This window comes from Pavona decussata, unplaced genomic scaffold (assembly GCF_977016875.1).
Source record: "Pavona decussata unplaced genomic scaffold, jaPavDecu1.1 SCAFFOLD_27, whole genome shotgun sequence".
NCBI lineage: Eukaryota > Metazoa > Cnidaria > Anthozoa > Scleractinia > Agariciidae > Pavona > Pavona decussata.
This window is the reverse complement of record NW_028145450.1, coordinates 260001-287649: the sequence shown is the minus strand read 5'-3', so window position 1 is coordinate 287649 and position 27649 is coordinate 260001. Positions and strand designations below refer to the sequence as shown.

Here is a 27649-nt window from a genome sequence, read left to right as displayed (position 1 = left end):
CCTGGGAAACTGTGCGTGGAAGGGAACACGCGACTCGTTTTCCAGTAGAGGCGATGACGATGAACGTTTTCGAGAAAAAGACATCTTTGCACTTGTTTGCAATTGCAAGGAATGGCTAGGCTTGAACGTTGGCGCTTTCATTTTGAAAACATAATAGATGTTTAAAACTACCAGTAAGCGGATAGGGATTACTATGAACAAATGAGGGCGAGCTTGGGCAAGACTATTGTTTCTCTCTCCTCTATTGTATAGGAGTGACACTCATTGTAATCCTATTCACTTATTAGCATACAGGAAGGCATCTTACCAAATGCACCTAGTCCATTGCTGGTGCTTACTTAGTCCCTAACGGGGCTTAATTCGGTCCCTCTATTACTACTTTGATTGCTGCCTTAAGTGATTTAAGGACGGTGCCTACTTTTGTTACTGCGCATACGTTCTGCGCATCTCGAGATACTCGGATTTCCTATGGGTGGTGCCTACTTATACAGGATTATTTTTTCGTGGTTTAAAACTATGCGGGGAGAGCAGAACTTAGCAAGTGCTCTTGGTATCCAAAAACAAAATTGGGAGTAACCATGCATTTTTCAGATATAACGAGGCTTCAATTTGGGAAAAAAAACTGCCATACATTACTTTGTATTTTACCGCTGTTTAGAATAATTGTTTCTTAGTTATCTCTGAAAATGCGTGGTTACCTACAATGTTCTTTTTGGACTTGAACAGACCTTGCCAAGATCTCTTTTTTTGTATAGTCATAGATTGCACAAAAATACTTCGTAATTAGGAGGAACCGTCCTTAACTTTTCTTTTTTTCCGCTTTGTTTATTAAGATGCCGTAAATTTTATGCCCAAAGTTTTGACGTTTATCTCCATTTGTGATCGATAATTGTTGCCATCTTTTATGCTGAAATTCGTTTCCATGTTTACCGACAAACAAAACCATTGCAAATAACGTGCGAAGCTTAAGAAGATTTAGGAAAAATTTTCCCGCGCGTAAGTAAAAAGAACATGGAAAACGCTTCCTTGCCAAATTACAAAGACAGGAAGAAATGAAAATGTTATTTATCGCACTTGGCAGGTAAGCATAGCAAGATTCTGTGCCCTCAGCTGTTAGAACAACCCTCGGCTAAACTCAAGATATAGGGCACATTTTTCATATACGGACCTTCTGACAAGTAAATAACATTTACTTACCCCAAGCTATGTCCGTATATCCTCCGAATATGTATGTATGATTCACTTGAATGATGGTGACGGTGTGATTTATTCCGTCACACCTGCTGTGGAATTCACTGACGTTCCATCCGTGAGTGGAGGCGCGGTAGCACAGCAGCCACTTAGAATCGTTCCCGACAGCAGGCGCAAGGAACATAGCGAGATTGCTGAGGTAAAACTCGTTGTTGGAAATTATTGGGGAAATGGACAAAGTTTCTGGAAACAAAAATATATATTAAGAAGGGTTTAATTACACTGCACTTACTTAGACAATACCGGGTACAAGGAATTTATAAACTTAAATAAACAGCATTGCTTGAATTACGATTCTAAAACTGCCCATCGGCAAAACTCTGATATACAATATTTCCATCACGATAATCACGATAACTCAATCTAAAAAATTAACTCACGATAACTCTAAAAATTAAAATATTCAGAGGCGTTAGTTGTGTTTTGACCGCCGCGAAGTAACTAACATTCTTAAGACCGAAAATGCTTCATAACACAAACAGTGTTTCCTCCCTTATTAATAGCATCCTGCGCCTACAGAAACATTTTCTTGTTTGTTGTCTTTTTGCTCAGGAGTCGATAAGGTAATGTTCCGTAAATCCCGCAGAAAGAAGCGGATCTGAGAGTAGGTGAAATTTTCTGATCTTGCACCCTACTTTCTCACGTTAGATTTTTTCTCGTCAGCAATGTGATTAAATATCTCAGAGGAAATGTGTTCTTCAACGTTTAGAAACGACCTAATTTTGTCTTGTTTAAAGGCTGTACGTGGTATCAAGACAGTTAGATTATTGTTCAGTTAAAATGATAAAATGAGGATCCTTCCTTAATAGGCCATTTTACAGTTGTGTGCTTAGTGACCTGGCCTTGGATTGGAAGCAAGGCTGGGGGTGACCTTGTTTTGATATAAACCCCACTGCTTTTCATATGCAAATCCAAACTAGTTAGCATAAGAACAGCATGATCTACATATGAAAAGCAGTGAGGTTTGTATCAAAACAAGGTCACCCCCAGCCTCGCTTCCAATCCAAGGCCAGATCACTAAGCACACAACTGTAAAATGGGCTTGTAGCAGTAAGTTAACATAGCGTTGACTCGTAACAGCACTTTGCCGGAGTAAATTGTCTGGGGCCAGATTAACGGAGCCCTCTTAATGTATGATATATTCTAAATATTCTTTATAACAATAATCTGTTGTTTATTCTAACATCAGCCAGTATCCTAAAAGTAAGAGCCTAATTTTGTGGCCGGTTTTTTCTTTTTTAGCGAATTTCACCCTTAAAAGGTACCTAAAGAAAACTAGCAGGATTCGTCCAATGTTTTACCTCTCTGAGATTTATAAATAAAGCAATGACATAGATCTCTTACAGTTCTTTTTCTCAACCTTCTGGGTGCAAAAATCTAAACTCAATAAGAAATAAAAGTACCCCCCAGGGATTATTTTATTTTATGTATATATCTAGAAATTTCCAGGTTTGAAAACCCGCATCTTGCAACTCCGGCGCATCTCGCAACTCGCGACTTAAAACTCTCAACTCGCAGCTCTACAACTCGCAAATTACCCAGTCCCTTTCTGAACCTATTACATTTTTTTGTTCCTCCACCTGAACTAATGTTCGCTATTTCGTTTAATGTTGGAACCTGGTACTGGATCAAATTAAAAAAATCAAAGTCCTTTTACAAGATTTCATTGTAAATAATTCACTCGTCAGGTTTGTACGTGTAAAGTTGAAGTTAAAGCTGTTTCTTACAACCACACGAGTTCTGTTTTTCAAGGGTTTCTTTTATATTCGTTGCTGTCTGAAATTGGCTAAAAATTTGCTTTAAATTTTTTCATACCTGTCTCACATCTTTTTCCAACAAAACCAGGTGGACAGCTGCAGTTAAATCCGTTTAATTTATCCTCACACGTCCTATTATTGAGACAGGGGCTGCTGTCACACTCGTTGAGTTCTGCCGAAAGAATGTCATAAATTCATTGTTTACATGTTTGCGTTTTCATAACTTAATTAGTTAGTTAGTTAGTTAGTTAGTTAGTTAGTTAGTTAGTTAGTTAGTTAGTTAGTTAGTTAGTTAGTTAGTTAGTTAGTTAAATTAGTTCGCTCGATTAACTGTGCTCAGTTAGTCAAGTGGACTATAAAACCAATCTTAGTCAGTCAGTCAAAAGGTTAGTCAGTCAGCAGAGGTGATTTAGTCTGTTAAGAAATTGGTTTGTCTGTCAGATAAAGAACGTGTTGGTTCCACATATAGTCACTTAGGTGTTTAGTTAAACAGTTAAATAAGGATCTGTAATTATATATTTATAAATTACCGCAACGTTCGATCACTTCCAGCTGTTTAGTGTCATGTAACAACTATCTCCAGATTCATGGGGCACCGTAGCTCTTTTGTATGATTTTTTCTACGCATTCGTTTTAACAATAATTTGTTGGTTATGGCAATAGACTGTAGTAAAGATCAGCACTTGTGAATGTTAACCCGAAAGCTCACATTAGATCTATCATTCTTTCCTCCCCGATGTATCTCCTGTCGTCACGAGTGTCGTCACATATGAGCCGTACTAGCTACCATTACTAATTAAGAATTACATCGAATTCTAAAATCTTGCACATTACGTTTAAGGCAATACATGGCATTGCACCCGACTACATGTATATGTACATGTATATGTATACTCGTGTATGTACGAGTTTTCCTGTGTCATTACTGAATAATACGTCATTCTCATTTGTTCACCAGGCTTAAAATCTACATCACATTTCCTTTCATTGCGCATATGCCACTCATTGACATTCCAATCCTAGCAGTATGCAGGATGTTTGTCCCATGAACCTAGTTTAATGGCCTTAGCTCCCACGAGTCTCCTGTAGCTCAGTGGTAGAACATCCGAACTAGTAATCAAAAGGTCTTGGGTTCGACGCCTAATAGGAGCACTCGGCATTTCTTTTTGCGAGTTTGCCTGTGTCATTACCGAATAATAAATCATTCTTATGTATAAACTTATTCAACGTAAAACACCTACTTGATATGAACTCTAGTGTGATCATAGGATAAGGTTGGTAGTTCCGTCGGCATTTAAAGATTATGAAGCTTATGTCTAATGCGCTGCGAATGGCAAATGAATTAGAGAAGCCCAACACAAAATTTTCAAAACAATTCATAACTCTGTGAATATTTCTCTTACAGAAATAATTCTAGTCTCTTAGTAAACGTTAACAAAAGGAGAATACAACAAAAATAATGTTTGGTTGTGGCGCGAAATATTTCAGTGAGCGCTTTAATTCGTGTTTACAAAACTAATGCGCTGCGAATGGCAAATGAATTAGAGAAGCCCAACACAAAAATGTTCAAAACAATTTATAACCCTGTGAATATTTCTCCTACAGGAATAATTCTAGTCTCTAAGTAAACGTTTACAAACGGAAAATACAGGAAAAAATAGTGTTTGGTTGTGGTCAGAAATATATTTCAGTGAGCGCTTAAAATTAGAGCGTGTTTACAAAACTTATGCGCTGTGAATTGCGAATGTATTACACTAGCCCAGCACAAAATGTTCAAAACAATTCATAACTCTGTGAATATTTCTCTTACAGAAATAATTCTAGTCTCTATGTAAACTTTAACAAACGGAGAATACAGGAAAAATAATGTTTGGTTGTGGCCCGAAATATTTCAGTGAGCGCTTTAATTTAAAATTAGAGCGTGTTTACAAAACTTATGGGCTGCGAATTGCGAATGAATTAGAGAGGTCAAGCAAAAAATTTTCAAAACAATTCACAACTCTGTGAATATTTCTTTTACAGAAATAATTATATTCTCTAAGTAAACTTTAGCAAACGGAGGATACAGGAAAAATAATGTTTGGTTGTGGTCCGAAATATTTCAGTGAGCGCTTAAAATTAGGGCGTGTTTACAAAACTTATGCGCAAAGAATAGCGAATGAAATAGAGAAGTCCAACACAATTTGTTCAAAACAACAATTAACTCTGTGAATATTTCTCCTACAGCGATAATTCAAGTCTATAAGTAAACGTTAACAACAGGAAAAAACAGGAAAAATAATGTTTGGTTGTGTTCCGAAATATTTAAACGTTTACTGCGTGTTTACAAATGTGCCCTGCGAATGAATTACACAAGTCCAACACAAAACATAACTCTGTGAATAGCTCTGTAAATGTTCAAAATTAATTTATCCACGAATATTTGTCGTATGGCAACGATTTAAGTATTTGTGTATAATTTGAAGTGTGTTAAATATGGAAAATTACCGACAGTTGCCTGCAAAAATTAATTTAATTTCGATGCGACTTGAGAGTTGCTTACTCACCCAGCTCACCACATGCTTGTTTTCAACTGACATTTCGCCTGTTTTTTCGTCGCTCTCGGGGTTCAAATTTGCTTATTAGTCGCCTGCCTTCTCGACATATGTAGTTTTACAACATATTCAACGAAACAAGAAATCAGTGTCCTTCAAATTTCTCGTTTGTTTTCTAAAAGAAGTAAGTCATCCCACTTCCCGCCGAAAAAACGCGGGTTGCCGCACAGGTTGAGTGTGACATTTCACAATGACTTACATAGAGAGGCGGACGGACGTACGTATGCCGGACGGACAGTGACGTCATAACCAAAATTTTTCGCATACATGGGTTTACCAAAATCTCTTATTAATGGGGCTCCGCGCGCGCGGAGCTCTGCTATTATGTGTCTGATCTTGTTTCTTTTTCACCTTTGTATTTTGTCTGTGGCGAAATAGCTAAAGTATTAAAATAAAGCTGTCTTCTAAACGGATTCTCAATTCAGATTGGAGCTCTAAAACGGCTACAAAATCGATCTGATTGGAACTACGTAGGCCTTCTCTTGCAGGCAGAAATCTCAATACAACATCAATGGTTCTTGCCTTTTTCGCAGTTCTTTCCCGTGAATTCTTTCTTGCAATCACATACGTAGCTGTTTTCCTCGTACCGTGAAACACACTTGCCATTGTTCTTACAAGGCCAACTGCTGCAAGGTGACTGCAAATGCAATAATAATAATAATAATAATAATAATAATAATAATAATAATAATAATAATAATAATAATAATAATAATAATAATAATAATAATAATAATAATAATCAGTTACTTTATTGCTACCAGCTTTGAAGATAAGAAAAATACAGTATTTAGGCTTGTAACGGGCGACTCCTTTCAACAGTTAGTAAACGATCATGACTGTGGGCCGATGTTTCATATAAATGCGAACACGTGCACGTGTTGTATGAATCGCCAGCTAATAGCGAATAGTTATGCGCGCCGTGTGCGTTAAGCCTTCGGATGTCCTTGTAAATGAGACTTCCTCTTCATATATACTTTTTGTAAATACTAGTTAGATGTTATCGTCTATCTCAGTTACTTTTTCGCCACTATCGATGTTGTAACATAGAAAAAGGAATCCTCCAAAAGTCCTATGTTCTGCAAACAGTGGTGACACGGATATCTTTTATAGTAAAACAGATCAGATACAATATTCTCCCAAGGTCCCTCGGGTATGTTGTTCAGTAGCAGCAGGCATGTCATTTTTGAGTTTGTTCCAATAAATTGGTCTGTGTTTGAAATTTCCTGTGTAACCCGCCGTTTCTCAGTTAGCACTCATAGAGTAGAAGTTTGCTTTTGGTCTGTTTGTAATATTTGGGATGGATCACGATATCAGGGAAAGAATATTATCATTAGAGATGCCTGGCCATGTCTCAGTTCTGTTTACTAGAGACACATTATTAACGTCTATGGGGTCGAGCGTGTTATCGCTTTTAGGTATGTTGTTCAACTGTCTAAGACAATCAATGTTCATATTTCAAAACAAAAAGCTGTGATGGACTTGAGAAGATTGAGAATGGTTAGGAATCGCTGAATATGGCTGTTCTTAGGAATCGTAGTGAGCTCATAAAGCTGGTCCAGGCCTTCGGCATCAGGTGCATTAGGTCAATGACTTGTCTGCCGATCTGGCTTCAGATGCAGCTTTTGGGTCTCTCAGAGGAGCGTATGTGAGCTAGACAATTAGGACTATTTCAAAATCTGCGTCCTTGTAGATGTATATGTTCTAGAAGGAACATGAGCGAATCTTTGGGTTTACGTGCCATATACGCTCTTGGGATTACAAGTCTTTTCCCTGACGATCAGGCAATCAACGATATGCAATTCGTTAAGAAAATTGAAGCACAGAGGTGACATTGTGCCTTCATTGCCATCGTTTAGTGCACAGAACTTGTACTAGGAAACATGTCTCCAAATTTCTTTCACCGTACGCATTGTCATGGCCTTTTTTCTCACGCGATTCTCTCAACTTGGAACCATTTTACATCGCGAGGCTTATCGCCGGCATTTTTTCAATCTTCGCTTTTCGCGTTGCTAGTGCTCGTTTCAGCAAAGAATTGGCCTGCTTCTTTCGAAAGGTCATCATAATAAAGGAGTAGTTTTCAATGCCATGACCTTCTCACGTGGGCCATACTCTATGCTTATTTGTGGTGGAAAAAGAAGGAAGCGAGGACTGGAGACTTTGTCCGGCTGCTTTATTTCTTGATTTTCCGTGTCGTGAACGCTTTTCCATGACCATGATCATGGCCAGTTAAAGATCTCGAAGGTATTGGGCGTTATGGCCTTTACATACTTCAGCCCAGATTTGGACGTGCAGATAGTTGTAATCAGGTCCTGATTCCCCGTTGACGCTCAACTATATATTTGGATTTATCTCCGGCTTTTCCCTGTTAGCGGACTGCAGACACTTTCTGCGGTTGTTTTCCGTTCCCGAATAGCGATTGGTCTCGTTGCTGTGCTCAGACAAGGGTACGGGAAAGTGATATATCCTTTTCAGGCTCCTTAATTCCTCCCATTCGAAGCCGTCTTTTGTTTCCTTAGTTCATTATACTATACTCGTCGAAATTAAAAACCGTCAAACTGAAGAACGCCAACATGCTTAGCTGCATCAATCGTGTTCTTCTGTTGCACAGGCGTGACTTAATTGTGGGCTGAAAGAGAACGAATTATTGCTCGGGAAATGGTGAAACGGCTAAGTTTCAACCCGAAGCTCGAAGACTGTTCGAATAAAATTCGCTTTTCGTGTTGTGTTCATATAGTTTGGGATCTTGGTCCGTTTACTGCTTGTCCGCTCTACGGTTGGAATCTTCATTGTTTGCTTGTGTTGACGTAAGGCGAGGCGGTGCCATGAGTCGCTAAAATTATTTTCAGCTGCTGTAAAGTTTACATTAAAGGGGCATTGTCACGGAGATATTTCTGTATGTTGGCCAAAACAGCTCGAATATTTGACAAAGAACCCCTTCTTTAACGTGAAATCGCTCTTAGAGCAGAGGGAGGAAAATATGAAATGGTTTCTTCGGGGAAGAACAAACTAGAATCACTTTCTGGCAATTTCTCCAAAATTCGTTAGAGGAACTTGAAAAAAATGGCCAACTTTTTTCAGTTGCAATCCGTTTCTACCCTAGTCATCCGCAGGCAAAAATGATTGATACTAGTTTCTGTGCCCTAGTAGGGCTATTTCTAACAAAATTGAACCATTGTTTTAATGTCCCCATCGAAACAAATATGTTTTTTCGCTATTCAAAGTGACAGTAAAAACAGGTGAAAGCGCCCCTTTTAAGACGCCATTCTTGCTGGTTTTCATGTTTAATTGGAACAATTCACGACTGAAGATGTATTTCTTGGTAGGAATAAAAAAGGACGATAATTTCTGGTTGGAGAAAATAAAGGGATGAATTTCTCTTTGCTCCTGTTTGTGATAAGCAGTTTTGTCTTTTTGGTGTCCGTTTGCAATGTTTTCGCTTCCGCACGTTTCCCTCGCAAAGAGTGAAGACGCAATAAAGGATCCCTTTGGCTTTGCTGGAAAGTTGCATTGTGCTTACAAAATGTATATATCCCCTGTAAGACTCCTAATACGAATAGCATTCATGTGCAACTTTGTAGGTTTCATCTTAGGCGACTCGTTCTTGTTTTCTCGTGTTGTTTGTCAGCCATCTATTCGATTACAAAGGAGTCTTCAGATGGCCGGCTTTTTGTCCATGCAACGGACTTACGCGATAGTTCGACGTTGTCACCGAGTTCAAGAAATACCCCCATCTGATATTTGCCTTATTTCGACCAATTTTCTAACCAGAGAACTGACATTTCTGGCGCAGTCCTTTGTCTTTCGAGACCGGCAGAAGGAGACAGCTTCTATTTCACAAGGTGCAAACGTTATGTCTCCGTCAAAGAATCTCGCTCGCGAAATGAATTGTTTCCAACAATTTTTAGGATATAACGGTAACCTAACACCTTAGAGAATTTGATCACCCGCTAAAGAAATTTTACGAGGTGGTAAAAAAATAATTCGCATTACAGCTGAGGATAAAATGCGTGAAAAACTTAAAAAAAAAAAAAAAAACGGTCGTCCGGCCTTCTTTTAGTTAAATATAAGGCAAGAACAAAAATAGTTTTCTCGTTACAAAATTTACAGTTAATAAGATAACGGTTATCATACTGAATTAGAAATTTAACTTACCGCGATACTGAAATGATGAGAGTAATTACTGTGCACGAACTTATCCGAGTTGTTGTACTTGTCCGATGGCAGCAGCTCACACCAAAGTTTTCCGGTGTTGATATCAGGGAAGGCAGCCAAGTTAAAAGAGAAGCACGGTGCGGTTTCCAAACAGGCCAGCGCGCAGACAGAATCCCCCTCAACGAGACTTTCACCAAGAATTGTTATGTTCAGGTAGGAGAATTTGTGCTCCTTAAAATTGGCATAACCTATAGGACGGCTTGGGCCTCCGCGGCTGATCCCTTTGTTAGCTACAATCTCTAAAGTAAAAGAATATGAGTGTTTCAGTTTAGAAGTAAAAAAAGTTGGCGAAACACTAGTACGAAAAACGAAACCACTAATAGTGCAAAAATCGTCCGTTTTATCGGGATACACAAGTTGTCAAAGGCCACAGAGAAATTAAAAAGGTAAGAATAAAAAGTAGAAAAAACCTTTACCTTTGGTAGCATGAACAACTGAATACGAGGCGACGACTGCCACTGCAAAAATCAACGTTTTCCGAAGTACTGAAACTTTCTTCATCTTCAGTTTCAGTTTCCAAGCTATGGGCTGTATTTCAGTTCCTTCACAAACATCGTTTAGATGTTTGAAAGCACCTGCTGAATGTGGCAATATATAAAATGTATAGTTAGGTTCTGTTGATGTCACAACTGAATTCAATTCAATTGGTTAATTAGGTGTAATTAATTTAAAGCCGGCATATGTGCGTCTGTAGACGCCCCAAATGATACGTTTTACGTATTTCTTCAGCAAACATCGAAATGGTAAAGAAAATGAATATAGTTTCATACAGTATCTAGAAGCTTGAGAAATGCAGTGTAGACTATCGGCCAATGTACTCCCAGTGTCACGTGTTCACATAATCAAAACAGTGTATTCAACTCCAAAAACGAACAAGGGGCTTCTCGTTGATCGCTCTTGGTAAAACACGAAATGTTTATAAATTATACAACGACAGATAAGCGCGCTGAACTTATAGGAAAACGATACATGTTGTCTGTTTACCTTTCGAAAATATTACCGAGAAAGTCCTGTCTGGTAAAGAAACTTGTATTTGAAATGTGTACAAAGGTTGGAGAATTGCAGAATCGCTATAAACATTGATCAAACAAACGTTAAGTCAGTCCCAGTTGTTTTCAACCTCCCTCCGGCGTTTTACAATTTTTGGTCTTTAATTTGCTTCGATTATTACTGGAAAATGCAAATGACACTAAGTCAGTATATCAAGTTTGCCGAAAAGTGTTTTGAGAGTGTTGAGATGTTTAAAATTAAAAACTAGCATTAATAGCTAAAGAGAAAATGAGTTCTTAAATAGACGATCACCGCGAAACAAACAATATTGGAAGATCGTTATTGTCTTCAAACTTTCTTAAAAGGTGTGGGACTTCTTCTGATAGACGTCGTCATGTCCTATTTGCATACGGAAAAGGCGGAAGAACCGTTTTAAGAGTTGTATAAATGATTAATTACTGGTGTCTTTCATCAAAATACGGGAAGACTAAATGTGTGAAAGACGATTTTGCAAAGATTTTCTTATTTCCTTCAATTCTGTATCAATATAAAACGCTGTACAAACGAAACACCGAAAAAAGACGAATAAAGAAACACTTGAAGATAACAACTTTCTTTTTTTCGTTCCCTAATCGATCCCTAAAAGCAATTTACTCTGTAAACAGTTAAAATAGGAGTAAACATAAGCTGGTAGGTTTGTTATTTTTCTCAATTTTGCTTTTAATTGTTTTGTAGTTGGGTTGTCCCTATAAAATGTGAAGTTCTTATAAATTGCTTTGTTCCGGGCCTTTGGTTACCGTATACCTTTAGAGGTGTCTTGCGTCCAAGCGATGTAGCGCGTCCGGTTTAGACTCTAGATACACAACCTGCTATATCAAATTAAAACTTACAGAGCTGGCTATCTCACTGTACCAAAAATTTTGAAATAAAATCAATTCTCGAATTTTTAGCGTTGTTCTCTCGACACAATTTTCTCACTTGACGGAGACACTTGAAAGAACTAAAACTCGAAGGGAATTTGTTCATTTCCCTTCAAATTTGGACAGTAGCTAGTTTAACATATCAACAACAAAAAGTGTCTGCGAATTTTCTCTTTCGAAATATTTTTTTTCCGAGAGCGATTTTTGTACGATCACTCCAAGTTTTTAAATCCTATTTCGAATTTCTGTAACTTTTCACTGCATTTGAATATGGCAAAACCCAGTCAGGTGTTTTTTTAGCGCTTTGGGTCCGGAAACTGGGGAGCGAATTAAATTAGCGTAAAACAAAATTCGCTTTGACTTGTAGCTTTCAAAAGATGATTCGGACGCTCGCATTTAGAGGTCGTGAAAAACTCGGCAATTCGTTTTATTCCAAAATTCTTGGTATAGTTTGATAGCCAGCCTTATGTGCTTTTATCTACAGTTTAAAACGGACGCGCTACATCGTTTGAACTTTAATAATTCAAATTTTAACGATTTGCAAATTTACTTTTCTTGTTGTCAATAAAATAATGCAGACTGCGACTGAGTGACCCACTTTGACATATTATTTGTCATGTTGGTGCAATTTGCACTTTATAAATAAACTTTAAACAGGTGGCAACTACCTAACTCCACTCAAACTGAAAAGTAGCCAAGTCAAATAATAAATATTCTCCGACGTAACCAACAACCTGGGTCAGAAAATTTGGAAATGTTTCGCTTTAAAATTTTTTTGAAAATGAAACACTGATTACAATGTTGCATGGCATTACGGAAAGAACCGTTGTTTTTTTTTATTTTTTTGTTTTTAACTGTATTTGTGTATTTATTAATTAAAACACGCCCGTGAAAAATTCTGTATTTCTGTCGAGCGTGAAATAACTTCGGTAAAATAACTTCAATGCTTATACTTATTTAAATGAATTTTGAAGGAAGCCTCTCTCATTTTTTTTGTTTTTTTTTTTTCTTCAGTCTGCTCTCTATTCTATTTAGTAACAGATCTTCGTAATTTCCTGAAGGAAGAAATATTAGTTTACTTTCGCGGCGCTTGCCCATTGACATATCAGGCAACAATCAAGTCTTCAATTTGACATTCTTGCTTTTTCATAACTTCTTGAGAAATAAACACTGGTTATATTTTTCCATATTAAATTCGTAACGGAGCCTTGCTTTTATTTTTAATTTTGTATTTCGCAGGGCAATCGGGTGTCAGCGGCGTACATAATCAGCTTGTAGATTACCTTCTATCTAGCGTTGTGGAGAGTTTAAATTTCGCACCTTCTTTCTCATGCTATGACTATACTATACCGGATAGCTCTTGTGCCGGCTTCCAAAACATACATAGGGCTTTAGTTGGCACACAAAACGCCGATTTCGGATCGATTTTTGTTCCGGAGCGATGGTGCGCTGCTTTGGTCTTGAAAGTGAATGGTCACACAGTAGATAGGTTTTCGTGACACTTTCTTGAGTATTGTGAACAGAGAATCGAACCGAAACGGAAGTCATCGTTAAGCGACAACGAGGAGCGAGGATTGGATTCTAGCGGAAAGATGCATGCGTGTGGTTTTGGGTCACCTCTGTTCACACTGTACCAGCTGGAATATTTTTTCGCAACGACATGCTATCCAGCATAGTGTGTGTTTCGCAGTTTGTTACGTAATAACTGTGTCAAAGACCCAATACTTGAGTAAATGATATCCTCAAACATGTTCGGTAGTTTATTTTTCTGGGGATTAAATATAAAAACTCAGCACAAAAAAGTTGAGTACTCGGGTTAAATAACGGGATAAAAACTAAGTCATGTTGCGCGTTTACGTGTACGTGTAAATAAAGGTGTATTTATTGTCGACCAAGCTTCATGAATCACTCTGTTTTGATCGAAAGTGCCAATGCTAATGACGCGAAAAATTATGACGCAACTGAAATACAGCGGATGATTAATTATTGCTAATTATATCAGGCTATGAAATCAGTATCCTTTAGCTGTTAGAACTGCTGTAAGAGGTCGCGATCTGTTAGGTTTTTCGTGTTTGAGGAGCGAAATAAAGCAAAAAAACAAAACATAACAAAAAAGCACAACTTTGATGTTATTAACGTTTACCAACATGCTTGTGCAAAGTTTTTACCAACCTAAAATTTTGTCAGGAAAAGAAAATAATTACTTCAAACATAAACTTGTCCACTAATACTGGCTTGATGCTGTGTAATTCTATCAAATATTGTCTTTTTCCTTGTGCTCTATTTCGTATGAATGGTGAAGGGGAGCATCGCATTATAATTACGAGCCTAAGTGACCCACACGGCCGGAGCTTAGCCCAGTTGCGTGAAGCAACTAGGAGCATTGTTACTCAACCCCTGAATGGGATGCTAGGCCATCGCAGGGTTACCCCCAAGCCGTATGCCGCCGGTTCCTATTTATACAACTGGGTGAAGAGAGACAATGTGGAGCAAAGTTTCTTTGATAAGGAAAAGTTTCTTTGATAAGGAAACGACGCAGTAGTAAAGAGGCCAACATAGCCTCGAACCAACGGCGGGTGAGTAGTAGAAGTAGTAGTAGTAGTAGTAGTAGTAGTAGTAGTAGTAGTAGTAGTAGTAGTAGTAGTAGTAGTAGTAGTAGTAGTAGTAGTAATAGTAGTAGTAGTAGTAGTAGTAGTAGTAGAAGTAGTAGTAGTAGTAGTAGTAGTAGTAGTAGTAGTAGTAGTAGTAGTAGTAGTAGTAGTAGTAGTACTAGTACTAGTAGTAGTAGTAGTAGTAGTAGTAGTAGTAGTAGTAGTAGTAGTAGCAGCAGCAGCAGCAGCAGCAGCAGTAGTAGTAGTAGTAGTAGTAGTAGTAGTAGCGGTAGTAGTAGTAGTAGTAGTAGTAGTAGTAGTAGTAGTAGTAGTAGTAGTAGTAGTAGTAGTAGTAGTAGTAGTAGTAGTAGTAGTAGTAGTAGTAGTAGTAGTAGTAGTAGTTAAGCCATTGTAAAATGTCACATTCAACCTGTGTGTCAACCCGCGTTTTTCTTGTTTTTCGGCGGGAAGTTGCATCGCCAACTGCGTTTTAGAAAAAGAAAAGCAAAACATAATTGTAAAGACGACAAAATACAAAGTCAATTTATGTGACCGACAGCGGGAGGAACAGGAAGACGTCTAGCGGCGGAGGAAACAAATTGACTGGCACATCATCAGAATTTTGAAGTGAAACCATTTTACTCCGATCCGGCGCAGCGAAACGTCGGACTTTTCCTCTTCAAGTGAAACGTTTCGTCCACTTGACGTTGTAAGACAAACGACAAAAATCAACAATGGAATAAAAGGACTGATTATTCTCAGAAGAGGCGAGTATATTCATGTGATTTTGTTGACAAAACTTTGCTGGTTTGCTGTTTTGCAAGATCTTGTTCTCTTGCAGTGTTGACACGCCGTTTAATTTAAGCTTAAGCTAAATACCGCTAACTTTAGAGCATTCTATTGAGATCATTTTTTTCGGCCCATGTTCATTATTTCCCTCGGAGTTTTATTTTCTAATGGGGTAATTTTCCGCCGTTCCGTGATTTAGGATTTGGGGTGATTTTTCGCCATACCACCGTTCCACCGTTCTATCTTTTATGGTCACCGACAGCCCAACATTTTAATCCGATTCTGCGCAATAAAACGTTGGATTTTTCCTCTTGAAGTTGAACGTTTTGCTCACTTAACCTTGTAAAACGGACAAAAAAATCAGCAATGGAGTAGAAGGACTGGTTATTCTCAGAAGAGGCGAGTGTACTCATGTGATTTTGTTGACAAAACGTTGCTGGTTTGCTGTTTTGCAAGATGTTGATTTCTTGCAGTGTTAATATTGTGACATGTGGCGTGACATGTATTACGTCAGCCACTGATTTCCCGTATGTAAAGGAAGCCAGAGCATGTGCTCGCCATTAAAATATGTAGCGTGTTGTTGTGAACTCTGTGTTCTTTACTCTGTATTTTCGAGAGGACGTCTTGATACATGGTGGCAGCGGTAGTGGTTTTTATTCTGTTTACTGTTTCAACGATGAGCGACGAGGAAACTTCCTCTGGCACCTCCCCGACCGTTTCTGTACACACAACGGCTTCAAACCAAGCTGGACATGTCCATCGCCCGTCATTGCCTCAAGTGAAACCGCCACCTCCACTCAATCGTGCTGACTGCTCGGCGAAAAGGTGGAAGTTGTGGAAGCAAACCTGGCTCAACTTCGCTATCGTTTCGAAGATTTCAACACAAGGAGAGGCATACCAGAAGGCTCTTTTTCTTTGCACGATCGGGAAGAGCGCCTCGGAAATTTTTAACGCATTTCAGTTCACCTCGAGCGAAGATCCAAACAAGGTCGACACGATAATCGCCAAGTTTGACGAATACTTCACGGGTGACGTAAACGAAACGTACGAGCGCTACAAATTCAACCAACGCAATCAAGAAGCTGGTGAAAACTTCGATGCTTACCTGACCGCCCTCAGAAACATGACCGACACATGTAACTTCTGCACGTGCCCGACGATGAAAGACTCTCTAATACGAGACCGCATAGTCCTTGGGATCAGAAATGATGATGCTCGCAAGCGTTTACTTCAGGAAAGAAAGCTCGACCTAAAGAAATGTATCGATATTTGTCGAACCTCGGAGAGCGCCACAACTCATATGCAAGTGATAGGTGGAAAACTCGAGGAAGTTCATTGGATTAACAAGGCAAAGGGCCCTCCCAAGACGAGCGGGAGACGCAGTGACCGTCCCGACCATTTACCTGGCAGGAGTAGCTCCCAATCACGCAAGCTCAAATGCAAGTTCTGCTTAAAAATTCATCTCATGAAGAAGGAATTGTGTCCTGCATGGGGTAAAAGGTGCAGTGTCTGTGGTAAAATGAATCACTGGAGGGGCTCGGAGATTTGCGAGCGAAAGGACAAAGTTCACTCGGTAAGTCGAGACTCTGAGCTTTCTGACTCTGATTCGGACGTCGCTTCAGTTAAGACTCTTAATGTCGTTGTTAATGGTGTTCGATCCCAACAAGACAAGCCCATTTATTGTGAAATGCTTGTTAACTCCAAGCCAGTCAGTCTGCAAGTGGACTGTGGAGCTACTGTCTGTATCATCCCTAAAAGCCACACCGGTGACAGCCCTATCAAACCTTCCAATGTCTCCCTGGAAATGTGGAACAAGGTGAAAATGAAAGCGCTTGGAACCTGCAAGCTGCTCGTTGAAAACCCAAAAACACTAATGAAGTACATGGTAAAGTTTGTCGTTGTTGATGAACAGCTCACCCCCCTGCTTAGTCGCAAAGCTGCTGAAAAAATGAAACTCATCACAGTCAACTATGACCAGTTTGAGCATGTCAGTGGAGTAGTAGATAGCACAGATATCTTAGATGAATTTCCTGACGTTTTCAATGGGGACATTGGAACCCTGCCTGGCTCTGTACGACTCACACTGAACTCTGATGCTGAACCGATACTTCGCCCGCCAAAGCGACTGCCTATTGAGTTAAAAGAACCAGTGAAACTAGAACTTGACAGGCTAGTCACTGCAGGAGTTCTCACTCCAGTGGATGAACCCACTGACTGGGTAAATCAGATGGCAATTGCCACCAAGAAGAACGGAGCCCTACGCATCTGCATAGACCCACGTTCTTTGAACCTTGCGCTAAAGCGGGAACACTATCAACTACCAGTCCTTGATGACATCCTTCCTGACCTTGCTAAGGCCAAAATCTTCAGCAAAGTTGACCTTAGTCATGGATATTGGCACTGTTCTTTGGAAGAAGACTCTAGCATGCTTACCACATTTTCGACCCCTTTTGGGAGGTATAGGTGGACACGCCTACCCTTTGGACTTTCCGTAAGCTCGGAAATATTCCAGAAACGTCTGGTCCAAGCTCTGGAAGGACTTGTGGGTGTTGCCTGCATAGCAGACGACATCTTGATTTATGGTGTTGGTGACACTCTTGATGAAGCCAGGCAAGATCATGACAAGAATCTCTCATTGCTATTGGAACGTTGCCGACAGAAGTCCATCAAGCTCAACAGGGACAAAGTGGTGCTGAGGGTACAACAGGTGGATTTCATGGGACATATGCTGACTGCACGGGGGTTTGAAACCTGACCCAAACAAAGTGGAAGCCATCTTGAAACTAGACACGCCTGAGACCAAGGAAGAAATTGAGAGACTGAATGGCACTGTTAACTACCTTGCTAAATTCCTGCCAAGACTTTCCCAAGTCATGGAGCCACTTAGGGGATTGACTCAGACAGGAGTTGAGTGGTATTGGGGAGATAATGAAGACAAAGCTTTTGATGAGGTGAAGCAACTAGTCACTCAAGCTCCAGTTCTTGCTTACTACAGCCCAGACAAGGAACTTGTCATACAGTGCGATGCCAGTAGCCTAGGGCTTGGTGCCGTCCTTATGCAAGAAGGTCGTCCCCTTGCTTATGCTAGTAGAGCTTTAACGGATCCAGAGACCCGCTATGCAACCATCGAAAAAGAAATGTTAGCAATTGTCTTTGCACTGGAGAAATGGCACCAGTATGTCTATGGGCGTCACGTTGTCATCAAAACAGACCACAAGCCTCTAGAGTCTATCGCCAAGAAACCACTTGATAGGGCGCCAAAACGCCTACAAGGTATGCTCCTCAGAAGCCTGGCCTACGATGTAGACATCCAGTACATACCTGGTCATACCCAACATCTGGCAGACATGATGAGCAGATCATTTCTCCCAGCCGATGGTCAGACAAACCCCAGTGAATTTGAGTCTGTCAATGCGGTCCAATTCCTACCCATGCGACTAGAGAGGGTACAGAAAATCCAACTCGAGACTGCAAAGGATGAAACCCTGCAACTGCTTATGGGCATCATACTGAAGGGATGGCCTGAGGATCGGTCAAAGATCTCACCTCAACTGACCCCCTACTACAGCATGACAGATGAACTTAGTGTTTATGATGGGCTGGTATTCAAAGGGGAGCGCCTTGTTGTGCCTCAAGGGCTGAGGGCTGAGATAAAGAAAGACATACATGCGTCACACGCTGGTGTAGAAGGCTGCTTAAGGAGAGCGAGAGAGAGCGTGTACTGGCCTGGTATGAACTCTGAACTCAAACACTGGATCTCGACTTGTGAGCCCTGCAGATTATTTGACGTTTCCCATGGGAAAGAAACCCTCATGAGTCATGACATACTGCAGAGGCCTTGGGAGAAAGTTGTTGTGGACCTCTTCACCCTGAACCAGAAAGATTACTTGGTGACGGTCGACTACTATAGTGGTTATTGGGAGCTGGACCGGCTACATAACACAGATTCTGGAACTGTGGTCAGAAAACTCAAGGCCCACTTTGCAAGACATGGGAGTCCGTGTCAACTCATTAGTGACAATGGCCCCCAATTTGTAGCAGCAGAATTCCAAAAGCTCACAAAAGAATGGGACATTGAGCACAGGGTCACCTCTCCCTACAACAGTAAGGCTAACGGCAAAGTAGAGGCTGCTGTGAAGTCCGCCAAAAAACTCCTCCGTAAAACTCCCAAAGGTGGCAATGACTTCTACGTGGGACTATTGGCTGAGCGCAATATCCCATCACAAGGAATCGGTAGCAGTCCAGTTCAGAGGCTTATGAATAGGAGGACAAGGACATTACTGCCCACAACTGGTTCTCTCCTGGAACCAAGAACCCTGAGCTCTAGTCACGAGAGAGAGAAGCTGAGAGATGTTCAAAAGAGGCAGGCTCGATACTACAATGCTGATGCCCATGACTTACCTGAATTGAATGAGGGAGACACTGTGAGGCTGAAACCGTTTGTACTGGGGAAAAAGGAATGGAAGAAGGGAGTGGTTGTTGAACGACTTGACGAAAGGTCATATGAAGTTGAGACAGCAGATGGGTCTTCCTATAGGCGCAACAGAGCCCATCTGAAGAAGACCAACGAGTCACGGCTTGAAGCAACCAGTGGTGAATCACAACAAATACCAGAAAGCAACATATTAGGTCATGGAAGAAGGACCAGCACGCTGCCTCCCGAGGAAAGCCTTACTGAGCCACCAAAAATGTCAAGCTGCCCTGATGAGCCCGATGAGCCCTCACCTTGCGAAGAATCAGACACTAAAGGCCCACCATCTATTGAACCCTGCAAAGAGCAGAGAGAGCCAGACTTAGGGACTAGAACCCGGTCAGGAAGACTGGTCACTAGACCTTCGTACCTTAAGGACTTTATAGCGTGACCAACCTACAAGCACCTTGTGAACATTGCCTGTTAGGCTTAACACCAAACCTTCTATTTGTCGTTAGGGTTTGAACATTTATTACCAGTTGAGACACTTTCATATATTTGTCGTTAGGGTTTGAACATTTATAACCAGTTTAGACACTTTCACACATAGTGTCCATGTTCCAGTTTATTATTGTTAAAGGTTTCTCATACATGTTCCAGTTTTCGTTTTCTTTTTGTTTGTTTGGCTACCCATTTTATATTGGGGAAGATGTGACATGTGGCGTGACATGTATTACGTCAGCCACTGATTTCCCGTATGTAAAGGAAGCCAGAACATGTGCTCGCCATTAAAATATGTAGCTTGTTGTTGTGAACTCTGTGTTCTTTACTCTGTATTTTCGAGAGGACGTCTTGATACAAATATAATTAACACGCAGTTTAACTTAAGCTTATAAAGCTAATTACTGGCCATTTTTTCGGTCCTTGTTCATTATTTCCCTTGGAGTTTTATTTTCTAATCTCGTCCAATTTTGCCTTCCAACAGCGGGAAAAAAGAGCATGGCGACTAGCGGCAGGAGAAACTAACGAACTCTTTTAGAGCCGCACCACATCATGAAGAGCGGCCGAAGTGTCAGTGAAATCATTTTACTGCAGTGATCTTACGCGACGAAAGGTTGGATTTTTCCTCTTGAAGTGAAACTTTTCGCTCACTTAACCTTGTAAAACGAACGAAAAATTCAGCAATGGAATAAAAGGACTGTTTATTCTGCAAAGAGGCGAGTATATTTATGTGACAGTATTTTTGTTGACAAAGCTTTGCTGTTTTGCAATATATTGTTTTACTTGCAGCGTTGACACTAGCCTCCCACGCAGACGTTCTTAGGGGTTCGTCAGGCGTTCCTGCCCCACGAACGTCTGCTGAAACGAACAGCCACTTCCGTTCGTCGGCAAATTGCCTTTGTCTGAACAGACCAATCAGCATTGACTCATTATGACAAGTAAAGCCAATCACATACTGCGAAACAATGAAAATCATCAGCCGTGGAGATATTTTTCAACCCCGCTTCCGGACGTGCATATACGATTGAAATTTTTCCTTCCGCAACAATCTTTGCATTTTCTTCAGCGATTTCACTGAGAGAAGAGGCAAGAATTCCAAGATTTGCCAGTTTGTCTACCTGGTCTTTCATAAGATTTACAAGCGGCGAAACCACAACAACAATCAGTTACCAGCAGCTTCAAGAATTGAATTGTAAACAAACGATAGAGCTTGATAAATAAGTGACTTTCCATAACCAGTTGGAACGTTTACGAACACATCAGTTTTCGTCTGCGCGAATTGCACTATGACTTCTCTTCGATACGCATTCAACTCCCTTATACCAAACGCTTGGCACACATGACCAAAAACCACATTTAAGTCCGCCATCCTGTCTCGGGTAATATTTTTAATATCAAACACGAGTTTACCCAAAGTTGGGAAACGGCTCCTAATTGGTCCGCAGTCGACGAACGGAAGTTGCTGTTCGTTTCAGCAGACGTTCGTGGGGCAGGAACGGGTGACGAACCACTAAGAACGTCTGCGTGGGAGGCTATGTTGACACTGCAACTCGTTTAACTTACACTGCTAACTTCAGAGCAGTCTTTTAAGCTCGTTTTTTCGGTCCACGTTTGTCATTTTCCTTGGAGTTTTATTTTCAAATCTCATCCCATATTGCTTCATTTAATAAAATTTTATTCTCAGGTGAAAATAGTCAGTCAAACAAACGTCTGGCAATTAACACAGTGTTTTTCTCTCATATATTTCTCCTTTTAGGATTTATTTGTGACTATCTTTACAGAGAACAAACACAAATACTTAAGAGAATAGAATATAACGGCAAAGATTTAGATGTGTGAGTATTTTTGACTGAGCTGAAAGTTTTTTTCAAAGAACGTTAAAAGCGAATGTAAAAGTAGTGTGATTTAATTTTCAAACAAAACATGATTTCATTGTCATCAAAACATGTCCACTTGTTTCTTGTAGGTGACTGATAATTAGCCCATTCTTTTCATTTTTCAATTTTTCCAATTCCCCAGCCTGCTTTACCAAATAAACTATGTATGTAAGCATGTATGTATGTATTTTAACCCTCCAGATGGTAGTAGCTCTTCCCAATAATTGGGTCTCGGTTTCGTCGCTTCTCGACGGTTACTGTTTGATTTTGCAAATCTTTGGAGAAATGGAGATGTTTTAAATAGTCTAGGTATATTTGAACCAGCTCCTCAGAAACCACCAAAGAATAGAAACGTCTGTAATTTCTTTCACTTTGTTCAACTTTCCTTCATTGAAGAATTTTTTTTATTTGTACTCTAAGCATAAAGTCATTAACTGGTTGTGCTGTTCCATCTAAAGAAGTAGCCGGAAATTCAAAACACTTTAATTTGTACCTTAATTTTTGTTTATCTGGGAAAGGGCGTGGAATTCTGCCCATTATGAGGCCAGCCAAACATTTTTACATGAAGCGCACTGCTACTCTTTCTTAACCTTGCAGGTGTCTTTGACAAAATATTAATTCCATGTACAACTCTGCGACATCATAGTGATAGTCACAAATTTTTGGATGCCTTCATGTAATCATGATTAGTTGGGTCCCGTTGAAAAAAAATAATAAAAAAAATGATAATGCCTGACTTCCTCCTCCCTCTCTGTTACAAATGCCCTTATGTAATCTGACAGATCAGGTGCATTGTCAGTGTGCAACGCTATGTCATGAGCAATCCTCCATGCATTTCTCTCCATTCTTTATCTTCGTGATTTTCATAGTCAGCTAGTCACAGTCATCTTCTAAATTTCTTCGCCTATTTTTTCATGGAATCTTGGAAAATATTCCCATTTTATAGAACCGTCATGGATAATGGCATCTCCAACTGCAGAATTAGTCCTTTCAGCTTCCCCTGGCCACTGTGTTCATGTGCTCGATGAATCCTGATGCGGTAATCAGAGTTCCAAATTCTGGACAATTCGGCATCTCGAAACCTGACTTCATCAAACAATGTTCAGCATTATCTTATTTACATTAATTATTACTGCATCTAGATCACATTAAAAAATGGTCACAATTGGATTTCATCTCCAGGAGAATTCATTTTTAAAGAGAATCTATTGATATGTTTAAGAGATTATATGGTTACTGCAATCAATTTTTATGATGTAAACATTTTTTCAAAAAAGGAGGTAAGGCACTAGATCGATGTAAGTTTTTGCATGCAGGAATCTTAGAATGACTCTTTGGCAAAGCAAACAGCTATTTATATAATGTGGTTACAACATAATACCACTGTATTCTCTAGAGTCATGCACATATCTAATCAGCCTTAGCATTTTAATTTTTAGTAAAGGATTTTTGAAAGTGAAATTCATTAGTCAATTATAATGCAAATGTCATAAAATGTTTATACTCCAGAAATGCTTGTATCAGCCATTTTAGAGGACTAGGTTTTAAAGTTAAAAAGGGTGATAGGGGGATTGGGCCATGTTATTTTACAATGGTTTGCAGGATATCTCAAGAGGGGGTGCCAGGAAAAAAATATTATTTAGAACATCATCTGGTGGGGGGACTTCCAAAACACAAATTTAAAGGGAAAATTAAAATCATCATAGGCCCCCCATCTGCATAAATTATGAGCCCTCTCTCCATTAAAATCTGCCACTGCCTGGGCACAAAAGCCATGCACAGAGAGTCAGTAACCTTTTCTGGTAGATTTAGACCTTTTGTTTTAGCCGTAAAAAAAAATGAATTGATATAAGCTTTTAATTTACCATCACAGATCATGACAGATGTGATGAAAACACTGTATGGCTCAAGAATCACTTTGTTAAAATTATGGAAGTTCTTGTTGAGGCAGTTCATAAACTTGTAAAATATGCATTCTTGTGTGAACGTTTCTGTGCACTTTTCCCATCAAGGGATATATCCAGTTGTGTATTAAATTTCTTACCTTTTTATAACTGTTTATGATGGCTGGAATCAAATAGAATGGGCGCTTACTGAGCATGTAACAATTTTCTTCAGCAATAAAGATTTTGATTAGTTGGCCAGGTAGGGCTATTGCTGTAGCATGGTGTGTACAACAGAGATTGGCTATGTCAGTGACCAGTGTTACAGTTTTCTACACCTTATCACATAGTCTGGTATACCTTTTTAGTAACATAAGGAAAAACACTAATATTATTTTCCTTTTCCATTCTGTCCACTGGGTTTATGTAAAATCTTCTTTATTTATAAAAACAGTTTAAACCACTGTTTGTTTTGAAGAACAAAGTAATAAAATGCTTTTAATAATAATTACATGCACACTTAACTCTCTTTAAGCACTCAATGTACCTTCCGGATGATGAAAAGTAAAGTAAGGAATATTTTTACAGAATGATTATTAAATGCTACATGGTAGGTATCTTGCTGTGTAAAAATGAATAGGACTTCTCAGATGAGGTGCTATCCATAAGCTGGAGAGATGAGGGTGCAGCAGTGTAATTAGTAGTCTAATGACTTCTTCAAATGGGATTTTGCTCGTAAGGACAAAAGGTAAATAATAGGTTGAAGCAAGGCCTGTACCTAAATTGAGAAACCAGAGAATACAATCTGCAGTGTAAATTTTTGTGGTGAAGAAAACCGCTTAATTTTCTTCTCAGTATTACCTCAGTAAGGAAATGTGGTCCATGCAAGGTAAAATAAAACTCTTTGACTTTGGCAGGATTTAAAGCCGTTACCTCAGGATTTTGATCACTGATGACCAAATGTACTCACTAGGGCAATGCGATATTTAAGTGGTTTCCTTCCCACACAGAAATTTAAACTCTAGTAGTAGTAGTAGTAGTAGTAGTAGTAGTAGTAGTAGTAGTAGTAGTAGTAGTAGTAGTAGTAGTAGTAGTAGTAGTAGTAGTAGTAGTAGTAGTAGACTAGTAGTAGAGTAGTCACTTTAGGGCATGGCGGCTGTGGAGGTTGTGGGGGTATAAATAAAACAAGACCGCCACCCCAAAGGTGGTTTGTATACATATCAAATCAGCTTCCGATTGGCTGGGAAAAGAGAGATTCTTAATTGGCTGAATGTTAGATAAAAAAATAACTCGGCTGCCGATAGGATGAAAAATATAACCCTTGATTGCTTTTAGTCTCATCAGAAAATCAGTCGGCTTTTGATTGGCTGAAAAACTGATCAGGAAAGCCCAATCAAATCTAGGTAAATTTTCTTTAGAGAATCATAGCCTACCACGTCAAAATCACGTGACCATTTTCTGCTATATAACCAGCGTTTCGAGTTGCAAACTCCACTTTTTTCAAGATGAAGAAAAGAAAGGATACCTTCTTTTACTCAAGGATGGAAAAGACAGCAATAACTTTGCAACGTACAGATGGAGAAGTAACGCCAAAGAGCAAACATAGTAGAAAGCCTTCAGAAGAGCTGAGAGAAATTATAAGACTAAGTAAAAATGCGTCTGGAGGATCTAATAAACCTCGTCCGATTACACAGTTTGCACGTCATGAAATTCCAAAGTCGGATGTGATGAAATCGGATTCACTTGATAGCGAGGATGATAATGATGACGAATATACAAACGAAGACATGGGTGATGACAGTGATAATGATGGCGATATTGATGTTGGTGATGATAAGGAGGATCTAAATAATAATGCTGACGATGACAATCATCCCTCCTGGCCCAAGCCTAACTTTTCCCCTTTCGGGCTTGACTACGAGGTCAGACGCAAAAGGTCCCTGGGAACAAAGACACTATATAAATGACAAAGTCAAAGAAGACTGCCAGACAACGAAAAGAGAAAAACCCTGATCTAGACATTATATGGGATGACCTGATGTCCTCTGCACCGCTACGAAATCATGAGGTTCCAGGTGTCATTCAAACGTCTATTTTAGGTTTAGACTTCCGAGCGGAGGTTGAGTATGAAGTTCATGTCGATGACGACGATGAAGATAACGATGATGATGATGATAATACTGATAATGACGAGAATAATGGCCGCTACAGCTTGCCCCGACTGTCCTTGTCATATCCTGTGCAGCTGACTGTTTATATTGGACAGACAGTCACGAACAACGCCACTATTTCTGCGCATGCCTCAACATGGTTCCACGAGAGTGGCTTCTACACAAAAGATGCCGTAATTTATTCAGCTTGTTAAACTTTCTAAACGGCCCGTTTGTGTAAGGTAAGTGCTTGAACAGGACCCACCAAAACGCAAAATACATGGTCAACCTCAAAAGATAATTTCTTTATTGCATAGCCACTATTCTACCAGGCAGTAAAAGATGACCATAAGGTTCAAACCTTACCTTTTTTGTTTATCTAGCAATGCTGACTCTTGCTAGCTAAAAATTTCTGTATCAACTAAAATTTAAAGCCAATAAAATTTTGTCGGTAACGTTCATGATATAGGTGGGTCCATAAGGGGTGGGCTCTCTTCAAACAAACTTGCTATGAACAGTTCCTTAAGATCGTTAATTAATGATCGCCCATGATCGCTGGCCTTACGTTGTCAAATTTGAGCAACCGGATCTTACCATAGAGGTAACCACTCGCTATTTGAATTTTACGGTACACCTATCCACGTCATCATCATCATCATCATCATCATCATCATCATCATCATTCAAACAACGTGAAAGCTATATTGTTGTTATTGTTGTTGTATTGATGTTAAGGAAAGCGCGAAATTCAATCCTCTTTCTCAAACCAACTCCACTCTTCTGACAAATGCATTTTCTCTAACAGGAACAGTTGCCATGGCTAGTCAAGCTATCCTTCCGAGAGGACCAAACTCTAGAGTGGTGCGTGACGGGTGACCTTGAACAAAAATTGGATAAACACGGTACCCCTGTCATCTTGGCACTGCACCCTTGATTACAACAAACTGGATAAGACTTGTGTCGGACTACCTAAGGCTGCTAATAGTTCCTTAGCGACATTTGATTTACAGTATAGCTCAACTGAAGGGACCATGTTCGATAACTGGCAATACCCAGTGAGCTGTGCTCGTCGAAAGTATTTCCATTCATACTGATATATCAATCAGGTTCATGGTCGGATTCCTTACTAACCACGTATCTGCCATATACCTGTTATCTTCTAATGTGCGCGATTTTCGTGTTACCGTGATTTCTGAATATTTCCAGAGATTACCTGACCGATTCCGAAGTTTTCCGAAGGGTGTGCACAATGTGGCGAAGATTTCCGAATTGAAAATTCTCCAAATACAGCTCGCCGTTGCAGGGCTCTCTGAACAAGACTGTAGATATATAGATAGCGGCTTTATTTACCCTCGGCCATAGCATGATTTGAATGGCCATTGTATTTATTTGAACAGGACTGTATATATTGCCCAACAAACTGAAATGCATTTTAGCTCTACCAACTTTAATTTGTGCCGTAAACGCACGTAAGAAACGGGCCCCAACAGTTTGCTTCAATGGAATGTTTGTTTGATCTTAAAGCCTCCTTAAGAATCATAACTATGGAAAACTTGAATTTTATTTGACAAAGTAAACGACACCTCAAACTTTCCTTGAACTGCAAAAATAATTCCTTTGAAGTGCAGATAGAATAAGGCCAGGTAGGAGTTTCAGGGAGCAAAATCAGTGACCTAGTACTTTCTACGACTTACATTTCAGCCAAAGAGTCCCATAAGGT

At 39.7% G+C, this 27649-nt stretch overlaps 2 protein-coding genes across 2 annotated transcripts in view; both read right to left on the bottom strand.

The window, feature by feature from the left end:
• Positions 1-27649, bottom strand: part of LOC146485164 (uncharacterized) — a 428948-nt gene that overhangs the window by 203804 nt on the left and 197495 nt on the right. Inside the window, exon 11 of the mRNA XM_085103552.1 lies at positions 3067-3180. Within this exon, the coding sequence (XP_084959678.1) occupies positions 3067-3180 (114 nt within the window). The remainder of the gene's footprint in view (positions 1-3066; positions 3181-27649) is intronic.
• Positions 6111-10428, bottom strand: LOC146485172 (uncharacterized). The gene is made up of 3 exons (XM_085103542.1): positions 10234-10428; positions 9758-10056; positions 6111-6239 (listed from the first exon to the last, which is right to left on the bottom strand). Exons 1-3 carry the CDS (start codon positions 10316-10318, stop codon positions 6111-6113), a joined length of 513 nt encoding a protein of 170 aa, XP_084959668.1. The 5' UTR covers positions 10319-10428.

What these genes read in the sequence shown, in the direction of transcription:
- LOC146485172 (XM_085103542.1), bottom strand. Translation starts at nt 10,318, where the DNA reads ATGAAGAAAGTTTCAGTACTTCGGAAAACGTTGATTTTTGCAGTGGCA. An exon ending in AGTTGTTCATGCTACCAAAG is followed by an intron (nt 10,057 to 10,233) that starts GTAAAGGTTTTT and finishes CTTTTACTTTAG; the next exon opens with AGATTGTAGCTAACAAAGGG. An exon ending in CTCATCATTTCAGTATCGCG is followed by an intron (nt 6,240 to 9,757) that starts GTAAGTTAAATT and finishes TTGCATTTGCAG; the next exon opens with TCACCTTGCAGCAGTTGGCC.